The sequence below is a fragment of the Ruditapes philippinarum genome, unplaced genomic scaffold (assembly GCF_026571515.1).
Source record: "Ruditapes philippinarum isolate M1 unplaced genomic scaffold, ASM2657151v2 ctg2756_1_1_1_1, whole genome shotgun sequence".
Taxonomy (NCBI): Eukaryota; Metazoa; Mollusca; class Bivalvia; order Venerida; family Veneridae; genus Ruditapes; species Ruditapes philippinarum.
The window spans coordinates 45,699-66,349 of NW_026867008.1; the positions used below are offsets into that span (position 1 = coordinate 45,699).

Below are 20,651 nucleotides of genomic sequence, written 5' to 3' on the forward strand. Positions count from 1 at the left end.
AGAAATACAAAAATGAAACAACAAAAATATAGAGGATAGTTGTCATTGAAAACAAGAACAGACAACTCATGATCATATAATTTTACTTAAAGCACCTAACCAATTAACACAAATGTGTCTCACAAGAAGCAATATGTTGTGCATAAATATATGTATCTTTTTACTTTGAAATAATATGTCTTTAGTAAGTTAACTCGAAATTTCAAGTTAGTAAGTTGAAATTTTCGAGTTAATAAGTCAAAATTTCGAGTTACGACGTAAGTCTAAATTTTGAGTTAGTGAGTCGAAATTTCGAGTTAGTAAGTCAACATTTCGAGTTAATAAGTCGACATTTTGAGTTACGGAAGTCGAAATTTCGAGATAAGTAACTCGAAATTTCGAGATAAGTAACTCGAAATTTCGAGTTGCTGACTCGAAATTTCGAGTTGATAAAAACTGGCACTAACGCTCTTCCATAGATATCCGTCCATCGCCGATTTGATATTTGGAGAGAGAATGACTTGTACGCGCTTCTGCAAAAAAGGTACCATACATTTCATGAATAAAATATGTGTGGTACAGGGAATTATGAAATATTTCGGCTGTTTCTTAATTTTATGCTTTAGTTTGATTTTTTTAGACGAGTCTTGTGATATTATACTATTTCTAATCACAGGTTTTATTGAAAATTCATGAAATGGTGTAGATATATTTAGTTGTATTTAACCTTGTTAAAATTTAGCATCCCACAACAATGAAAATGACTCAGTAGCATCGTGCGGTAGCCTCCCTTGCAAAAAGTCACCCGATAAGGAAGTGACGTTCGTATACTGAAATCATTTCAATAAATGGAAACAAGTCGCAATTAAACAATTAGTTTATTGCCCTGTTTGAAGATTTTCGAGTGTTTAGATAATCAGACAAAATGATTTTATATTGTATGTGATATAAACCTGTGTATATCGCGCAAGTTCAGCAGAAACAGAAAGTTGATTGAGCGTCCGCCATTTTGGCATATTTACCGTTTAGTTAGTTAGATTAGAATGGCTAAAAAGACATATGATTTATTGTTTAAATTGTTGCTTATTGGTGATTCTGGCGTTGGTAAAACCTGTTTGTTGTTCAGATTCTCTGATGATGCATTCAACACAACATTTATATCCACCATAGGTAAGATGCATATCCCCACCCACTTTCATTTCTGAAATTTTGTCTAAGAGAAAAATGCCCGACTTAATCTGTATGTGTGTTGACTTATTCAGTTCAGTTCAACCCATTTGTAGCAAGTAAACTCTAAATGTGACAAGAGATGAACCATATGTCACAGTGCGAGAAAAACGTGTACCTGGCTGGGACTTGAACCTGGGACCCTTGGAATACTGTATCGCGGCTCTGCCGACTAAGGTATCTGGCCGCTTACACATCTCCCCTAAATAGTTCTAAACCATGACATACTCCACTGCTATATTGAAATTATTCCTCGAATTTCACAGAGTTACAGAGCAATGTAAATTAAACTCTGAGCTATAAACAGTCACGGTCCCCCGTTGGGCGGCAAATGTCACAGTGAGAAAAATGTGCAGCATGACCACGACTCGAACTGGAGACCCTCTGAATACCTTACAGCAGCTCTTAGTCTTACCCGGCCACCTACACATCTTCTCCCCTAAATAGTGAACTATTTTGAACCATGACATAAATGTTATTTCTAGAAATCCAGCCCCCTGTTTTTAACATTTTAAGTTCTCTTTTAAAACAACTCTTTTTTAACTCTTTTGCGATTTTGACGCGCATACATGTCTACGTCCCTGTGAGGGGTTCAGTGGAAGATAGATAGATTAAAAATCCAATTTAAAAAAAATTCTGTTTCTTGTATTATATGGGGTTTTCTTATTATTGGGAATGCTTTAAACTAATGAAATGGCCAGTTTGGGATCCAAAACATATATTCATTGTGGCACTGCTTTACACATGTCAATAAACTAGTAGAGCTGTGATTGATTTAGTGCAAAGTATATCAACGATATATCAGTTTCAGATGACAAATATTGTCATATATATATATCGTAATAATGTATGATTACTTGTCAATAACTCGCTTTAATAACTGTTTAACCCATTACTTCATGAGCATTTTGTGAAAAATGGCTGTTTTCTTTGAAAAGTCTCCCGTTACAAGTTCAAATTGCTATAATACTATAAAAACTGCTTCAACACTAATCAAACTTGGCACAAATGTTGACTGGACCATTGCCCTTGCAAAAACATGCTCAGGCTTAAATTTTTTGTTACCATGGCAACGAGGGGACATCTCAAAATTGCCAAAAATCACTATTTTGCGTTGATTTTTTACATCAAAATTGATTTCAAAAGTGCTGCAACTTCTCAATAGATTGAGATAGAGTCAAATGCTTTTCAGCGTTGGTTACACGTTACCTTATGATCAATCTGGGGTCATTTACAGCCTCTCACAAGTCCAAAATTTTCTTGGCGATGAGGGGGACTCCGCCCCCCTTCAAACCCCCCAAACAGAAGGGGGCACATCCCCCTTCTGGCAACCCCCTGATGTATCTTTTGGTTGGGGTGCCGCGCCGAAAAAGAGGTCACTTTTTTAACAACATTTCTCAAACAAAAGCAAGTGTTTGGGGCCTAAATAAGGCATTTTTTCATCATTTGAGACAACAAAAAAGGGGGGGGGTGAAAAAGGCGTTAAAAGGCGTGTATATGAAGTAATGGGTTAAATGATTTCAGTATAATTATTCTATTCATAAAAGTGTCTTGTTTATAGACGCCAAAATTTTTGCATGTTTGATTGTTTTTCTCATCATTGCTATGAAAATAGGTCCATTTGGTAACAACAGCACCATTTTAGATATGGCCACCTGCTTCTGTATATGTTTTGGGTGATTATTCATAAATTCTAGACATTTAATTAGTCAAAGTTATCTATTTTTTCAAATTTATGTGTATCCTTTATTGATCAACATATAAATTTAATTAAAATATTGACAATACATTGATATTGTTTCTGTCGATGACAGCTCTAGCAGATAAAAAATTGGTGTTTTTAAATATCGGTCAAACCTGATAAATGAGCTAAAATTTTTATTTTAATCATTACAGATGTATGTTTAACTGTGTTATTGAATTATGAAACACAATTTTTTTTTGTGAAAGTTTGATAAGGCATCTTGAAAGTGGCACTGATGATTTGAAGTCTTGTGTTGTACTGTCGATAGAAACAATATCGATGTATCATTGATTTTTTTCTGACTGTCAATCAGTAATCAGTACACATTTTAAAAAACAATTGATAATTTTGACTTATTAATTAAATGTCTAGAAATTAGGAAAATTCACCCAAATATATACTGAAGCAGGTGTCCATGTCTAGCGTTATCTGTTGTTACATATTGGCAATATGTTACAGCAATGATGACAAAAAATGGTCTGGATAAAAATCATGCAATGGGCTTTTATAAACAAGACACAGCCAATTTATGTTATGGACACATCTTGTCCTGTATTATCTTTTGAGTTTGAGTTGTTTACATACTACAGTGCTTATCAAAAGTGTTAATTAATATGTATAGACATGTTTACTTTTGATTTAGATCAGGAATGAAATGTTCATTGCTGTTTATTTGTTAATATCATTTAAGTTAGAAGCTGCTTGGATACATGTACTTTGTGATATCATTGAATAAGGTAGTACAGTACTTGATACACAACAGAGTAGTCTACTTGTTGGAAGTTTTTGTAGTGATAATAGCCACTATGATTGCTGATATAATTTATAATAGGGAAGACAATATGATTTGTTATACCAAAATATAAATAATCCATAATGAGATAAAAAATACTTCAAATTTTATATAATATTTAAGATAGAGAAGAATTTAACATTCATTGTATATTGTATAAACTTTTATAACAATTTTACAAGTTATCTTAATTGACTAAACAGAAATTCAAAATACATGTACATTACATAATATACAGAATTTGTTTGTTTATTGCAGGAATTGACTTCAAGATAAAAACTGTGGAACTTGGTGGGAAGAAGATCAAGTTGCAGATATGGTTTGTATTTTATTATTCTTAAATAACATCTTATTAATCCTGTTTTCTAAATATTACCATATTATATCATATGTAAAATGTCAAAGTGTGGGGCTGAAATAATAGAGAGAGTGTCCAAGTATTTGTTCAGGTAATAATATAAATAACCATTGGTGTCTGAGCAACAAAAAATATCGTCCCTTGTAAAATTACTGTTACCCTCGGCTAACGCCTCTAGTAACAGTATTTTCCTCAGGGTGATATTTTTACTGTTATTCACAAACCTGGTGTTATTTATATACTGTGATCAAGGGATTTCAACTAAGCTTTTATGGAATGATAATCATTAAATGCCCTTTTGCTTACATGTGTTGTCATGATTTTTTGATATTCAATTTTGGCAGAGTTATGGGCCTTTGATTGTTGCCAGATATGTTATACTTGTATATGTATTGTCATGTTTTTCATGCTTGTTTTATTTCACAATTGTATTGTTCTAAAGTACACATAATGCGGCATTTAGTTATTTACTTTTGTGAAAATAGCACAGTATATAAGTGTGTTTGTCTTTCAAACTGCTTCTAGATCTACTTCCTTGTGGTAATTTATACCATATTCATTGTAAACAGAATATAACTACTCTAGCATTAGTAAGATATGTTATAATGTTTTAATGAGAACATTTTGAATGTTGACAAATATCACTGTCATACTGTTCCTTTACCAAACAAATGTTAACACAGCAGAATAGAGGTAAAGTAACATCACTTGTGTACAAAGTATGTTTTTTTATGTCCTTTATTAAAAGGGTTTTAGGTTTAATGTGAATATTCCATTTATCAACAGTTCTTCTCTGTATAATATTGATATTTATATTGTTGTTGTTTTTTCATAGACATTTGTTGATAAAAGTTGTAGTGAAACAATTATATTGAACTGATCTTTGTTATTTTAATTAAATCAACTGGTGACAACAGTAATGGAATTATTGGACTTTATTTGATGTGTTCACCTTGCAAGAAAACAAACTGTTACAAAACATTTTCATGAATGTTTTATTTGTACATGTTTTTTTTTCTCTATATTTTCTATGTTATTCTGTTGCCAGGGATACCGCGGGACAAGAAAGATTCCATACGATCACCACCTCCTACTACAGAGGAGCTATGGGAATTATGTTGGTGTATGATATTACAAATGCCAAAACTTTCGAAAACATTTCAAAGTGGTTGAGAAATATAGATGAGGTATATAATTTATATGTCATATGTTATAATCCTTACCCTCCTGCAACTTCAAAGTGATTAAGACTTTGATGCTAGCCTTGTAATAGAAAGAGCATCGAAACATGAGGCTATCTGGTTTGTACGAGGGGGCGTAGCCCTTGAGTATTAATCAGATTGCCGAGTGTTTTGATGTTCTTTCTCTTTTGTATTATAGTCAAACATAAAAACACGTTCCCTGTTTTCACAATATGAAACTCCATTAAAAAGTAACCAATGAACGAGCATCTGAATATGATATTTCTGTCGCTTTCCCTTTCTCTGCCGTCACAATAAGTAAACCCCAGCAAAAATGAGCCAATCAATGGGCATGCTCTGGAGTGCGGGTAACTAATACATGCATTCTAGTTAACACACTGTGCATGTATATGTATACGATTTAACTCTGATACATTTTCAACAGAAAGGTCCCCAAACTATGATACAATGATAATTATTGTATAATGATTTAACTTAACCTACATGTATCAACTATGACTGTATATCAGATAATAATTTAGATTATTTAGTTCAACAAAATGGTAATTTGATGCTATTAAGAATGCTCTAATATAAATACAATAAAAATCTCTGTGAATAAAGTTACTGGTTGTAAGGTTGTTAATGTAGGTATATTATAGTCAGCATAAATAATCCTTTCAATTTGTTTTAGTCTTAGTCACATGAGGGAAGCAGAAGGGCCAAATTTTTTACATAACAGCATATGAAAAAATCACACTCCATATGAGAAACAAACGTGTGAACATCAACATACATTATAAACAAATAAACACAACAATCAAAACCACTGAATTTATTCATGAACTTAAATGTCAGAGGTTCTATTTAAAGTAATTAAGTATGTATCATTTATGTAAGACTAGATGTAATAATGTATGATGTTAATTATACAGCATGCCAATGAAGATGTAGAGAAGATGATACTAGGGAACAAATGTGATATGGAAGACAAGAGACAGGTGTCCAAGGATAGGGGAGATGCAGTATGTATACTATACCTAACAAACAATTTAATATCTTAACCAGAAAGTAAAAAATTCCCCTTTTAAGGATTTTAACACACACACTCTGTGTTGTGCAAAGTCAAATAGATCACAGTGCCAAAGAAGCAAGACTTTCACACAGTTGTCGCTTAGTCAGAAGTTGTATTTATTATAATTGAGCTAAGTGTATCTGGGATTCAAATTGGGTTGGTCCTTTTGCCCAGGGCAGATAAAAGTGACAGATTTCCTGAAAATTTAAACTCAGTATGTCTATAGGACTGTTTCTCGGACAATATGACCAACAAAATTTCATAGTAAAAAGTCAATATTTTGTTGAATAATTTAATCTCCATTGATTAAAGCCACATTGCTTGTAACTTGTCATCACCAGAAATGTTAAATCCCAAGCAATGTTTGCTTGACTTTTGAATAAGTTATTTGATACCCATCCCTTTCTAACTCCATTTTTATGCCCCCGCCATGTAATGGCCGGGGCATATAGTGTTACCCTGTTCCGTCATTCCGTCCTTCCATCCTTCCGTCCTTCCATCCTTCCGTCCTTCCGTCATTCTGTCATTCCGTCATCATCAGTTTCCGTTCATTATCTTAAGAACGGTTAGACATATTCAACTCAAATTTGACATATGGATATGTCATGAGAAAATACAGGTCAAGTTCGAATTTGGTCATGGTTCGATGATTTTTGGTAGAGTTATGCCCCTTTTACTTTGAAAATAATATGAAATTTCAGTTTCCGTTCATTATCTTAAGAACGGTTGGACACATTCAATTCAAACTTGACATATGGATATGTCATGAGAAAATACAGGTCAAGTTCGAATTTGGTCATGGTTCGATGATTTTTGGCAGAGTTATGCCCCTTTTACTTTGAAAATAATATGAAATTTCAGTTTCCGTTCATTATCTTAAGAACGGTTGGACACATTCAATTCAAACTTGACATATGGATATGTCATGAGAAAATACAGGTCAAGTTCGAATTTGGTTATGGTTCGATAATTTTTGGCAGAGTTATGCCCCTTTTACTTTGAAAATAATATGAAATTTTCAGTTTCCGTTCATTATCTCCCCAACGGTACAACACAATCAACTCAAACTTGACATATTGATATGTCATGAAAAAATACAGGTCAAGTTCGAATTTGGTCATGGTTCGATGATTTTTGGGAGAGTTATGCCCCTTTTACTTTGAAAATAATATGAAATTTTCAGTTTCCGATCATTATCTCCCTCAAGGTACAACACATTCAACTCAAACGTGACATATGGATGCGTCAAAAGAATGCGCAGGTCAAGTTCAAATTTGGTCATGGTTCAATGATTTTTGGCAGAGTTATGCCCCTTTCACTTTGAAAGTAATATGAAATTTTCAGTTTCCGTTTATTATCTCCCCAATGGTACAACACATTCAACTCAAATTTGACATATGGATATGTTTTTGGAATGCCCAGGTCAAGTTCAAATTTGGTCATGGTTCAATGATTTTTGGTAGAGTAATGCCCCTTTTACTTTGAAAATAATATGAAATTGACAGTTTCTGTTCATTATCTACCCAACAGTGTCACATATTCAACTTTAATTTGACATATGGATATGTCAAAGGAATGGGCAGGTCAAGTTCGAATTTGGTCATGGTTTGATGATTTTTTGGCAGAGTTATGTCTCTTTCACTTTGAAAATAATATAGATACATCTTAGGAATAAGCAGTTTAAGTTGGAATTTGGTCATGGTTCAATGATTTTAGACAAACTTATCTTTCCTGAATGTTGGAAAAATTTTGAACTTTCAGTTTCACCACTCATTCTTTTAGCCATTATTTTGGCTACAAATATGCAATATGCTATTTCTAAAAGGTTAAGACTGAATAATTTCAGTGCTTTGAACATTGTATGGAAATAGTTTGTGTTAACATTGAAAAGTTTTAAGGGCTTTGAACTTAAAATGAAAAAAATAATTAAAGCACCATCTGAAATTTTGGCTGCATGCGGGGGCATCCGTGGCATGATGACACATTTCTAGTTTTCTCTCTTTTTGCTGTAACTGGCTTTGAAGACAACCTTTCTTACAAGACTTTTTAAAAGAAACTATTCTTGACCTTGAGCTTTAAATGACCTTGACTTTTAAGGTCAAATTGTAGAATTTTGGTTACATTGTCATAATTTTGCAGATGTACAGATTTGATTCATACAGGGACAAAACAAGACTTGATACCAAACAAGCATATGGAATAATTTAGATGTTACTGTGACCATTAATTGACCTTGACTGTCAAGGTCAAATTATAGAAATTCTCCTTTTTTGTCTTTAACTGGCTATAACTCTGTTATTTATAAATGGATTAACTTCATATTTTGACATAAAGTATTATAGGGTAGGACCTTCATGTATATCAAACTCAAATGACCTTGACTTATGTATGACATTGACCCTCAACGTCAAATTTATTAAATTTTCACTGATTATTGATATAATTGCGTGCACACATTATTTAAATGTGTGTTAATTTTGTTTATCTTTTATTGTCTGAACCACAGCCTACCTGAAAAAAAAATTATTGATAAAAAAAATTGTCCCAAGTTTTTTGTGTGCTTAAGGACAAATGTTCTGAATTTTTGGGGACAATTAAGGACAACTGTTTTAAGGGAAAAGGTCCAATATGAATCATTCTGTACATTAATACAATAATAATTGTTGTTAATTAAGCAGCAGCATCGTTTAGTATACAACTTCCATAGTTTGCTATATTGGAAATATTTCTATATTGTGATCTACTGTATAGTTAAGTTGTTTATCACAGGAAAAAATGCTTTTGTTGTCTTGCTCTTGAATTTAAATTTTAACTATTCTAAATCCTGCTCATTTATAATAACTACATGTACCTATTACTTATAATGAGGCATACAGGATTTTCTTACTGACAAGTTAATTGTTTTACCGTATTCAAATTTGTTTCCTTTTTAAACAAGTAGGAAGTTAAATATAAGTGTCATATTAATTTCAATGATTATTTTAAGAAAGAATATTAGTACATCATTTGTATGAATATTGCATTTATTAAACACAAAAAAAGAAATGAAATTAAAGTCATTGTGTAATTACAGTTATCAAGTAGTTTACTAATGGATAATTTTTACATTTTATTTACTTAAATGAATGAAAGTATGTAATATAACATCTAGTAGTTTTTGTTGCACACTAAGACAGTTTAAAGATGGGTGTACTTGTAGTATGTAAGGTTATTGGTGTATCATGAGTGGAATGTTGCAACTATTTCACTAATTATACCCCCACCACAAAAAGTGGGGGGGTGGGGCAATAATGGATTCGCTTTGTCGTGTCCGTCGGTCGGTCCCTCTGTCTCCATTTTCGTGTCCGCTCTATAAATCCTATACCAATTGAAGGATTTTCTTCAATCTTGGCTCATATGTTCACCTCAACAAGGGGATGTGCAGAACCCATGTTACCCATGTGTCAGCTCAAGGTCAAGGTCACAATTGAAGGTCAAATATCAAACAAATATTAGACAGTATGTCGTGTCCGCTCTGTAAGTCATACACTAATTAAAAGATTTACTTCAAACTTGGCTCAAATGTTCACCTTGACAAGGGGATGTGCAGAACCCATGTTGCCCATGTGTCAGGTCAAGGTCAAGATCATAATTGAAGGTCAAATATCAAACAATCAAATTTTAGACAGTATGTCGTGTCCACTCTGTAAGTCCTACACTAATTGAAAAATTTTCTTCAATCTTGGCTCAAATGTTCACCTCAACAAGGTAATGTGCAGAACCCATGTCACCCTTTTGCTGGCTAAAGGTCAAGGTCACACTTGAAGGTCAAAAATTGACTTAAAAAATATTCTTAAATTTTAACATGTATTTGAATATTTCTGAAACTAGCACAGGTGTTTTTCTTTGAAACTTAAAAGATTTATGAGGTGTCACAAATAAGATATGCAGGTCAAGTTTCATAACTCTGTATTGCATTTTGACAAAGTTATGCCCCTTTTTAAGTCTTTAAATTTACATACAATCAATACTAGACAATATGTTGTGTCCTCTATAAATTCTATACTAATGGAAGGATTTTCTTCAAACTTTACTCAAATGTTCACCCCAACTGGGCAATGTGCAGAACCCATCATACCCTTGTGCCAGCTTAAGGTCAAGGCCACACGTGAAGGTCAAAAATTGACTTAGAAAATGTTTAGTATATTGGGAAAATGAAAGGTTATTTGTAACTGTTTCGAACATGATTTCACAATATATATTTACACTATTACCTGTACAATTAGTCAATTAATTTTTTTCACCAGAGATAATTTCTTTTTATGTACATGTATTTGTGCCACTAAAGTTATTCCCTTAACCACCTTTCCAAGTCGTCTTCTGTCAAGGACATTGGTGGGGTATGAATCGCATTCAGCGATAGTTCTAGTTATGATATTTTGACCTTAAATTGTATGTGCAAAGCCTTAACCTGCTCAAACAGATAACCTGCATTAACCTTAGCCAACAGTAAACAATCTGTCTGCTCAGATAATGTTGGCGCCACCAGTAAACCATCTGTCTGCTCAGATAATGTTGGCGCCACCAGTAAACCATCTGCTTGCTCAGATAATGTTGGTGCATCAGTAAACCAATAATGTTGGCACCACCAGTAAACCAATAATGTTGGCGCCACCAGTAAACCAATAATGTTGGCGCCACCAGTAAACCAATAATGTTGGTGCCACCAGTAAACCATCTATCTGTCTGCTCAGATAATGTTGGGCCACCAGTAAACCATCTGTCTGCTCAGATAATGTTGGCGCCACCAGTAAACCATCTGTCTGCTCAGATAATGTTGGCGCCACCAGTAAACCAATAATGTTGGCGCCACCAGTAAACCAATAATGTTGGCGCCACCAGTAAACCAATAATGTTGGTGCCACCAGTAAACCATCTATCTGTCTGCTCAGATAATGTTGGTGCCACCAGTAAACCATCTGTCTGCTCAGATAATGTTGGCGCCACCAGTAAACCATCTGTCTGCTCAGATAATGTTGGCACCACCAGTAAACCATCTGTCTGCTCAGATAATGTTGGCGCCACCAGTAAACCATCTGTCTGCTCAGGTAATGTTGGCGCCACCAGTAAACCATCTGTCTACTCAGATAATGTTGACAGCTCAATTTGTGATATCTTGTTTAACAGATATTTTAAAATTCAATGGAACATTTCAAAGCAAGGCAAAGAAAGTACAGACATTCAGCATGTTAAGGGTTAAATTATTTTACCATATATTTTATTCATATTTGTCATATATTATTTCAGATTGCAAAGGAACATGGAATTCCATTTTTAGAAACCAGTGCAAAAGCAAATATAAATGTAGAAAAAGCTTTTATGGATTTAGCACAAGCCATATTGAATAAGGTATAATATTGCTAATAATTCTATGCCTATTATAAACAGTAACCAGTCTGATATATTTCAAACAGTTATCAGTCTGGTATGTTTCAAACAGTTATCAGTCTGGTATGATTCAAACAGTAATCAGTCTGGTATGATTCAAACAGTAATCAGTCTGGTATTATTCAAACAGTAATCAGTCTGGTATGATTCAAACAGTAATCAGTCTGGTATTATTCAAACAGTAATCAGTCTGGTATTAGTCAAACAGTAATCAGTCTGGTATTATTCAAACAGTAATCAGTCTGGTATTATTCAAACAGTAATCAGTCTGGTATTATTCAAACAGTAACCAGTCTGGTATTATTCAAACAGTAATCAGTCTGGTATTATTCAAACAGTAATCAGTCTGGTAAATATCAAACAGTTATCAGTCTGGTATTATTCAAACAGTAATCAATCTGGTATTATTCAAACAGTAATCAGTCTGATAAATATCAAACAGTTATCAGTGTGGTATGATTCTAACAGTAATCAGTCTTGCATATATCAAACAGTAATCAGTCTGGTATGATTCTAACAGTTATCAGTCTGGTATGTTTCTAACAGTTATCAGTCCGGTGTTATTCAAACAGTAATCAGTCTGATGTTATTCAAACAATAATTAGTCTGATGTTTTAAACAGTAACAGTAATCAATTTGGTATTGTTAAACAGTTATCAGTCTGGTATGTAGGAACTAATTACTGACTTCACCAAGTTATTACTGTTTAAGTTTTATAATATAATGTTATAAAAATATAATGTTTATCATTTTTTCATTGTAGACTCCAGGTAGAGATGCACAACAAAACAGTGGTATAGATGTTCACAGAAATCAAGATCCTTGCAACAAGGAAATGCTGCCTAATTAAATTTATTTATATGTAAATGTCACTTCTAGTTTTTTTAAAACAAACTTTCCTAGGGCCTAGGTTCACATAGGATAACAACTTTACTGGCAGAACAGGATTTCACTTCTACTGTTTCAATTGCCGAAACAGAATTGTGGTCAAACTTAGTTCCAATTCAGCAGTATACTTTTAAAGTTTAAATGTTAAATATTATGTTGCTTACTTATTCTTATGAAAATGACTGTTAACATATTTTAAAAACAAGTATAAAATAAGTAATTCTAATAATGGGAATTCAAGTTTATAAAGAAATAGTTTTGTTATCGATAATTGTGAACATATTTCAGTGTTTATAAGGGATATATATATCTATATATAAGTTACTTAGGTGAATAGACTATAATACCTTTTCTGTTATTTTGAAAATATTCACTGTTTTTATTAAAACAACAAAAACAAAAAACTAACAAGCTGGAAAATTTTGATCATCCCTTGATAAGCTTGCTGCAAGTTTTGCTAATTGATTAATTTCTTACCATTGTGTATCATACAATACAAGTTTGAAAGTTTTCACTGGTTTATGAGGATATATTTATACATAAAAGTTGCTGTATCAATTGTTTCCCAGGTGACCACAACTAGGACTTCATTTGATATGTTTTCAGTTTTACAACATGCACATTTTATGAACTTTTAGAGAAAGTAGGATGTTAATTAGAATAGTTCAGAAAAATGTTAAAACATCTTATTGAACATGACTTTATGACAAGTTGAAATAAACCAGGGATTATTGGCAAACATAAGACTTTAGATAATGATATTTGAAGGTGCATGCCACCAACACCTGCTTGATGGAGAAAGGAAGATATTTTCCTTGACACATGTTTACATAGCATATAAAGTGTATACCTACTAACTGACTGAATGTTAATATCATTGAATGTTGAAGTCTGTACTGTCTGTTCATACACTGACAAATATGTTTGTTAATATAATGAAAGATAAAAATACAGCCAGCACAAAGATACTAGATAGTACATAACATCAGTATGTAGATTATATAATGTAGGAGTATTTGAAGTACTGTTCAAACTTAATATAACATGTTCAAGTCTTTATAAAATATACAAGTCTAGGAATATAATTTTATTTTCTATAATTTAAACATGTATATATAGATACAACATTTTATCAATATATTTATTGTCATAGTTGACACATACAATAAAGCTGTCACACTCTTTTCTTACCTTATTAAAGCTAAATTCTGATGCCAGCATGCTGGGAGACAAGAGTTAACATTGCATGTATTAATGTGTTAAAATGTTCATTAAATGTTCATGTTGTGAATACTGAATGTTCATATTGCTTATGTAACTTCCCCCCATGTTATATCTAGATGTTGATTCTGTCAGCCTGGCTTTAAACATTACCTGTACAAAATTACTTCATTTTTTTCTTCATACTTAAGCTATGAAGGCCAAGAAAATATTTACTTAAAAATTACAAAATTCAGTATTTTTCTTAGTATTCTACCTATTTTAATTTTAGCGTAACAAAAAGAAATGTTTTCTATATTTTTGTTTAGAAAACAGCATTTAAAGTGATTATCAAAATCAATTAAAACTTGATCTAGATATTTTCACTATTTTTCTTCAATAATTTTTAACCTTGCTTGTGAAAAATTGATGCGTTTTTCATTTACAAGTGCTACATCATTTATAATATACATGTATATATTGTATATACATGCAGATAACATGCCTGTTAGTATAAGGCCATTATTGAGCTCTTTAATTTTCTGCAGCCAATTTATGAACAATTCTTTTTCGAATAGTCAGTAGTAATTTTAGATAGTTACTGTTAAGTTACCCAGGAAAGCTGGTTAGGTGTAAAAACTTCCATGATATAAAAATTTTTTTTTAAATTAGCTTGAAACAAAATTCAAACAACAATAAATCTAAATATAGTTATTTTGTTGTTATTTTTTCAGAAGAAAATGTTTAATAATGGTAAGAAGGTTATAATAACTTTGTGAAAGAACAGCATTGTTCTTATGTTATTTATTTCATTTTTTTAATTTGATAATAATACATGTATAACCTAATATTTTATTATTATATTGAAGTAATGATTTTGGAAAAGGGAGTTAATTATTGTGCTATATATCAAGTATATTGTATACAGACGTATAGTGATTTTTTTCTGTTAATAATACATGTTTTGGGTTAATACCATTTTTTGTGCCCTCACTATAGACTGTCTAATCATAATACCAAGACAGAAACTTATATATTCTAAGACTGTATGAATATTGTTATTTTTTCCCCCTTTTTGTTTACAATTTCTATGCTGTTTGTATGGATAAGAAAGATACTTGAATTCTTATTATTTCAAATTTTCATGAAAATTGAATCCGAGTTAAGTTATATAAGTACTGCTGAGTTGATGGTATCAGTCAGGATTTGTGATTATGGTGTATTTATTTCTTATATTTCAAATACTTCAAACTTCAAGCATAATGAAATGATATTTGGATCTTCATGTTTACAGTATTGTACACTAATGATTTGTGTGATCTTTGTTCCATATGCCTACTTGTATCCTAGGCTATAGTTTCACAATAAACATAAAAAAAACAAAATTGTATACACTATTTCGTTTCAGAAAAAAGTATACATGTTTTGCTACAAGTAAGATAGTAGTAGTCAGGTGATTGTTGGAATAAAGATTGTGCACTTTAAATTCATGTTTTATTACAAAAACAGTATCAGATTTTATGAGAACTGTTAAAGATACTTTATGCTTGTGTGCTTGTAAATTTTTGAACTGCTTGATTTTGTCCTGACATTGTGAATGAGATGGTGGGTGGGGGAAGAAAGGGTTCACATGTATCTCTCTTCCTTTGTGCTTGGTGCTTTGAACTAAATAAATGATCAATAGTGATGTTCTTCATGTAGAATAATAAACTATATAAACATTCACCTCAATATCATAGTAACTAATGAGTGATACATACCTATAGTCACCAATATCATCATAAACTCTGTTGGTTCTTGTGAGGAAGCTTTCTAGCAAGCTTTTAACAGAATGATGATGGTTCTACTAGAATTGTGTCTGAAAGATGTAGAAAAGGGCATATATGAAGTCTTTCTCCACAAGTTGAGAAGTCGCCATATGACCTGAAATAATGTCAGCATGACTTTAAACCAAGCCAACCACAGACTTCTACTTAAAATATTTTTTATGTAAACTTTTAATAGACAGTAAAACTATGTGTTGTGATTTACATAAACTAGTTTTTTCTCCACCAATGCCTGACTTTAATTTTGTCACATGATCAGATTTGGTGATTATTTGAGGAGAGCTAAATTTCTTGAGTAGATTTATTAATTTACATGAAGTACATCAATGCAAGTGTCATGAATAAATATTCACTTCATTTAACAATGTTGTCAAAATATTTTAAAGAAAAATTCTGTATAGTTTTTTGTACAAGTTGTTTAAGCACATGTCATGTTATTATTAATTTAATTACAGAACAAATACTCATTTATTGATTTCTTTTTGGTTTACATTAAGTTGTTGAGGATACAGTCATATTTTACTTTGATTAAATTATGATTTAAACAAATTTAACAGAATTAATTACAATAAAGAGAACAAGTGTTGATTATATTTAAAGATAAAGTCAAGATACATTACCCATTCATTAACTATAAATGGTAACCTTTAACTTGCTGAATCTGTGTAATAGATTAGTCTAGCTTCTCTGGTCTAAGCAAAGAGAGATTGCATCATTTCACTGGTCTATAGCAACGAGACATTAAAACATTACACTGAGCTGTCACTAGTATACAGTCTGGTTCACTGATCTCCAGTATGACCCCTGCCTATATATTGACTGACAAAAGTTATCATGTATGATTTTAGTAAGGTACAGATTAGTTTATTCTTTTATACATGTACATTCAAATTTGTCACATGTTAAAGTTAATTTAATGATTTATTCTGTAAAAGTCTATAAAATGATAACTATATTTTAGTTTTAATGGTATGTGTAAATGTTAAATGTACTAAAAATTGTACATGTATATCTTGTTATATACTATTCATCCAATATATACAAACATAGACTTAGGTAAAAAAAACAAGGTGCATACAGAATTATTCCTGCATTTTATTTTTGATAGTATAGAATTAGTACAGCTTTTTGTTTTTAGGTGATTTCTGGTGTTTTGATCTATTGATAATATACAATGTTATTTCAGTGCTAAGATTGATGCATAATAAACATTTATCTATCTACTAAATGATAAAATAATTTAGGGTTGTAATTTTATGACAGAGGAGTAAGCAGTTAAAATTTAGATATTGTACTTTCATGTAACATGGTCATTAGTTAGTTCTGCCATACGATCAGCATGAAAACATTTTGTTTCTACCCCAGTGCTCCAAGCCAGTTAGGGTAAGGAAGGTAGATAGATAAAAATGTTGTGTATGATGTGTTTTAATTTAAGATATTATTTTTATTTAACATATTTATGACATTGAATTACAAAAAGAATTAATACGTGCATGCTTAATCATGTTTTAAAGTTTAAGTTCAAAGATGTTATTCTTATTAGTTGTTTCTACTTGCCATGATTTTTATACAACAAAAAAAAACGCAAAAATGTAATTTTTTTTGGCAATAAAACTTTGGGTTGCGGGATTTTTTTTTTGCAGGTTGGTAGCTGGAAGATAAAACATGTATTTTATTATATAGCTAAATGTTTCGATGTAACAATAGGTACTCTATATAAAAGCTTGTAAAGCTATAACAAGATTTACGAGATTTACAATAAGTACAATCAGGTCATTCTCATATTTTCATAATTGATGTTTTTGTAAACAGATTTAACAGAAAGTGTTTGTCTATAAATCTTCCCTATACTATACACTTTCTGTCACATTGATATATACCGTGGTTTCTTACAATGGGTCTGCCAATTACAGACACACTAATACAATGTACATGTATATCCATTTATGGTATTACAATTATATATAACAAAATTGCTATTTAAACTGTGTTAAAACAATTACTATATGAATTGACCATTAAAATGTCATAGACTTTCTGTATAAGACTGGACCGTTCTTGTCAGAGTTAAAATTGAGGAATAAGCTTTCAAATCAGATTAAAGAATTGGTTGTTAATAAATGAGAACAAATTATGAAAATGTTAAATATTTTAACTTCAGTTTTGGTATATTATAAGGTTACATCATATTTTATGTTGATCTGTGTCTATTATGTTGTATGATTGTCTAAAATGTAAATCATTTAATTTAGTCAAAATAAAACTATACAGAATAATTGTTGTTGTCATTTCTTCATAATTGTCAGTATACAAGTTCCAGATATAGTCAATAATAAGAGCTTATCAGTTCTCTTCTTCTTAATTTGTTAAGTTGTTGGAAACAATATAAATATGTTCGTAAATGTCAAAATCTGTTCCAGTTAATGCATTCCTGTGTCCTGAAAATGGTTGTGATGTTCCAAAAATGACAAAGTGACATATAGATGTTCACAGAAATCAAGATCCTGCAACAAGGAAATGCTGCTAATTAATATTTTATATATAAATGTCACTTCTAGTTTTTAAAACAAACTTTCCTAGGCCTAGGTGTGTCACATAGGATAACAACTGTGTACTGGCAGATACAGGATTTCACTTCTACTGTTTCAATTGGAAACAGAATTGTGGTCAAACTTAGTTCCAATTCAGCAGTATACTTTTAAAGTTTAAATGTTAAATATTATGTTGCTTACTTATTCTTATGAAAATGACTGTTAACATATTTTAAAAACAAGTATAAAATAAGTAATTCTAATAATGGGAATTCAAGTTTATAAAGAAATAGTTTTGTTATCGATATTTGTGAACATATTTCAGTGTTTATAAGGGATATATATTACTTAGGTGAATAGACTATAATACCTTTTCTGTTATTTTGAAAATATTCACTGTTTTTATTAAAACAACAAAAACAAAAAACTAACAAGCTGGAAAATTTTGATCGTCCCTTGATAAGCTTGCAGCAAGTTTTGCTAATTGATTAATTTGTTACCATTGTGTATCATACAATACAAGTTTGAAAGTTTTCACTGGTTTATGACGATATATTTACACATAAAAGTTGCTGTATCAATTGTTTCCCAGGTGACCACAACTAGGACTTCATTTGATATGTTTTCAGTTTTACAACATGCACATTTTATGAACTTTTAGAGAAAGAAGAAAAACAGTATGTTAATTATATAGTTAGAAAAATGTTAAAACATCTTAATGAACATGACTTTATGACAAGTTGAAATAAACCAGGGATTATTGGCAAACATTAGACTTTAGATAATGATTTTTGATTTATATTTGAAGGTGCATGCCACCAACACCTGCTTGATGGAGAAAGGAAGATATTTTCCTTGACACATGTTTACATAACATATGAATTAAGCCCTGCATATAAAGTGTATACCTACTAACTGACTGAATGTTAATATCATTGAATGCTACAATTTTTGTTGAAGTCTTTACTGTCTGTTCATACACTGACAAATATGTTTGTTAATATAATGAAAGATAGAAATACAGCCAGCACAAAGATACTAGATAGTACATAACATCAGTATGTAGATTATATAATGTAGGAGTATTTGAATTACTGTTCAAACTTAATATAGCATGTTCAAGTCTTTATAAAGTATACGAGTCTAGGAATATAATTTTATTTTCTATAATTTAAACATGTATATATAGATACAACATTTTAACAATATATTTATTGTCATAGATGACACATACAATAAAGCTGCCACACTCTTTTCTTACCTAATTAAAGCTAAATTCTGATGCCAGCATGCTGGGAGACAAGAGTTAACATTGTTTGTAATAATGTGTTAAAATGTTCATTAAATGTTCATGTTGTGAATACTGAATGTTCACTATTGCTTTATGTAACTTCCCCCCATGTTATATCTAGATGTTGATTATGTCAGCCTGGCTTTAACACATTACCTGTACAAATTACTTCATTTTTTTCTTCATACTTAAGCTATGAAGGCCAAGAAAATATTACTTAAAAATTACAAAATTCAGTATTTTTCTTAGTATTCTACCTATTATAAGTTTAGCATAACAAAAAGAAATGTTTTCTATATTTTTGTTAGAAAACAGCATTTAAAGTGATTATCAATCAATTAAAACTTGATCTAGATATTTCATTATTTTTCTTCAATAATTTTTAACCTTGCTTGTGAAAAATTGATGTGTTTTTCATTTACAAGTGCTACATCATTTATAATATACATGTATATATTGTATATACATGCAGATAACATGCCTGTTAGTATAAGGCCATTATTGAGCTCTTTAATTTTCTGCAGCCAATTTATGAACAATTCTTTTTCGAATAGTCAGTAGTAATTTTTTTTAAATAGATACTGGTAAGTTACCCAGGAAAGCTGGTTAGGTGAAAAAACTTCCATGATATAACCAAAAATGTTTTAAAATTGGCTTAAAACATACAACAATAAATCTAAATACTGTTATTTTGTTGTTATTTTTCAGAAAAAAATGTTTAATAATGGTAAGAAGGTTATAATAACTTTGTGAAAGAACAGCATTGTTCTTATGTTATTTATTTCATTTTTTTAATTTGATAATAATACTTGTATAACCTAATATTTTATTATTATATTGAAGTAATGATTTTGGAAAAGGGAGTTAATTATTGTGCTATATATCAAGTATATTGTATACAGACGTATAGTGATTTTTTTCTGTTAATAATACATGTTTTGGGTTAATACCATTTTTTTGTGCCCTCACTATAGACTGTCTAATCATAATACCAAGACAGAAACTTGTATATTCTAAGACTGTATGAATATTGTTATTTTTTCCCCCTTTTTGTTTACAATTTCTATGCTGTTTGTTGGATAAAAAAAATCTTAATTTTTTTATTTTTTCAAATTTTATTAAAAAAATGAA

General features: G+C 31.0%; 1 protein-coding gene across 1 annotated transcript; it reads left to right on the plus strand.

The window, feature by feature from the left end:
* Positions 1-753: 753 nt before the first annotated feature.
* LOC132734485 (ras-related protein Rab-10-like) lies at positions 754-20,206 on the plus strand. The gene is made up of 7 exons (XM_060721230.1): positions 754-1,149; positions 4,002-4,062; positions 5,150-5,288; positions 6,218-6,307; positions 11,644-11,745; positions 12,548-12,579; positions 18,177-20,206. The coding sequence occupies exons 1-7, from the start codon at positions 1,023-1,025 to the stop codon at positions 18,223-18,225; spliced, it is 600 nt and encodes a 199-aa protein (XP_060577213.1). The 5' UTR covers positions 754-1,022; the 3' UTR covers positions 18,226-20,206.
* The last annotated feature ends 445 nt before the right edge of the window (positions 20,207-20,651 follow it).

Coding starts and splice junctions, on each gene's coding strand:
- LOC132734485 (XM_060721230.1), top strand. CDS start 1,023: ATGGCTAAAAAGACATATGATTTATTGTTTAAATTGTTGCTTATTGGT. Junction 1,150..4,001: donor AACATTTATATCCACCATAG/GTAAGATGCATA, acceptor TGTTTATTGCAG/GAATTGACTTCAAGATAAAA. Junction 5,289..6,217: donor GGTTGAGAAATATAGATGAG/GTATATAATTTA, acceptor TTAATTATACAG/CATGCCAATGAAGATGTAGA.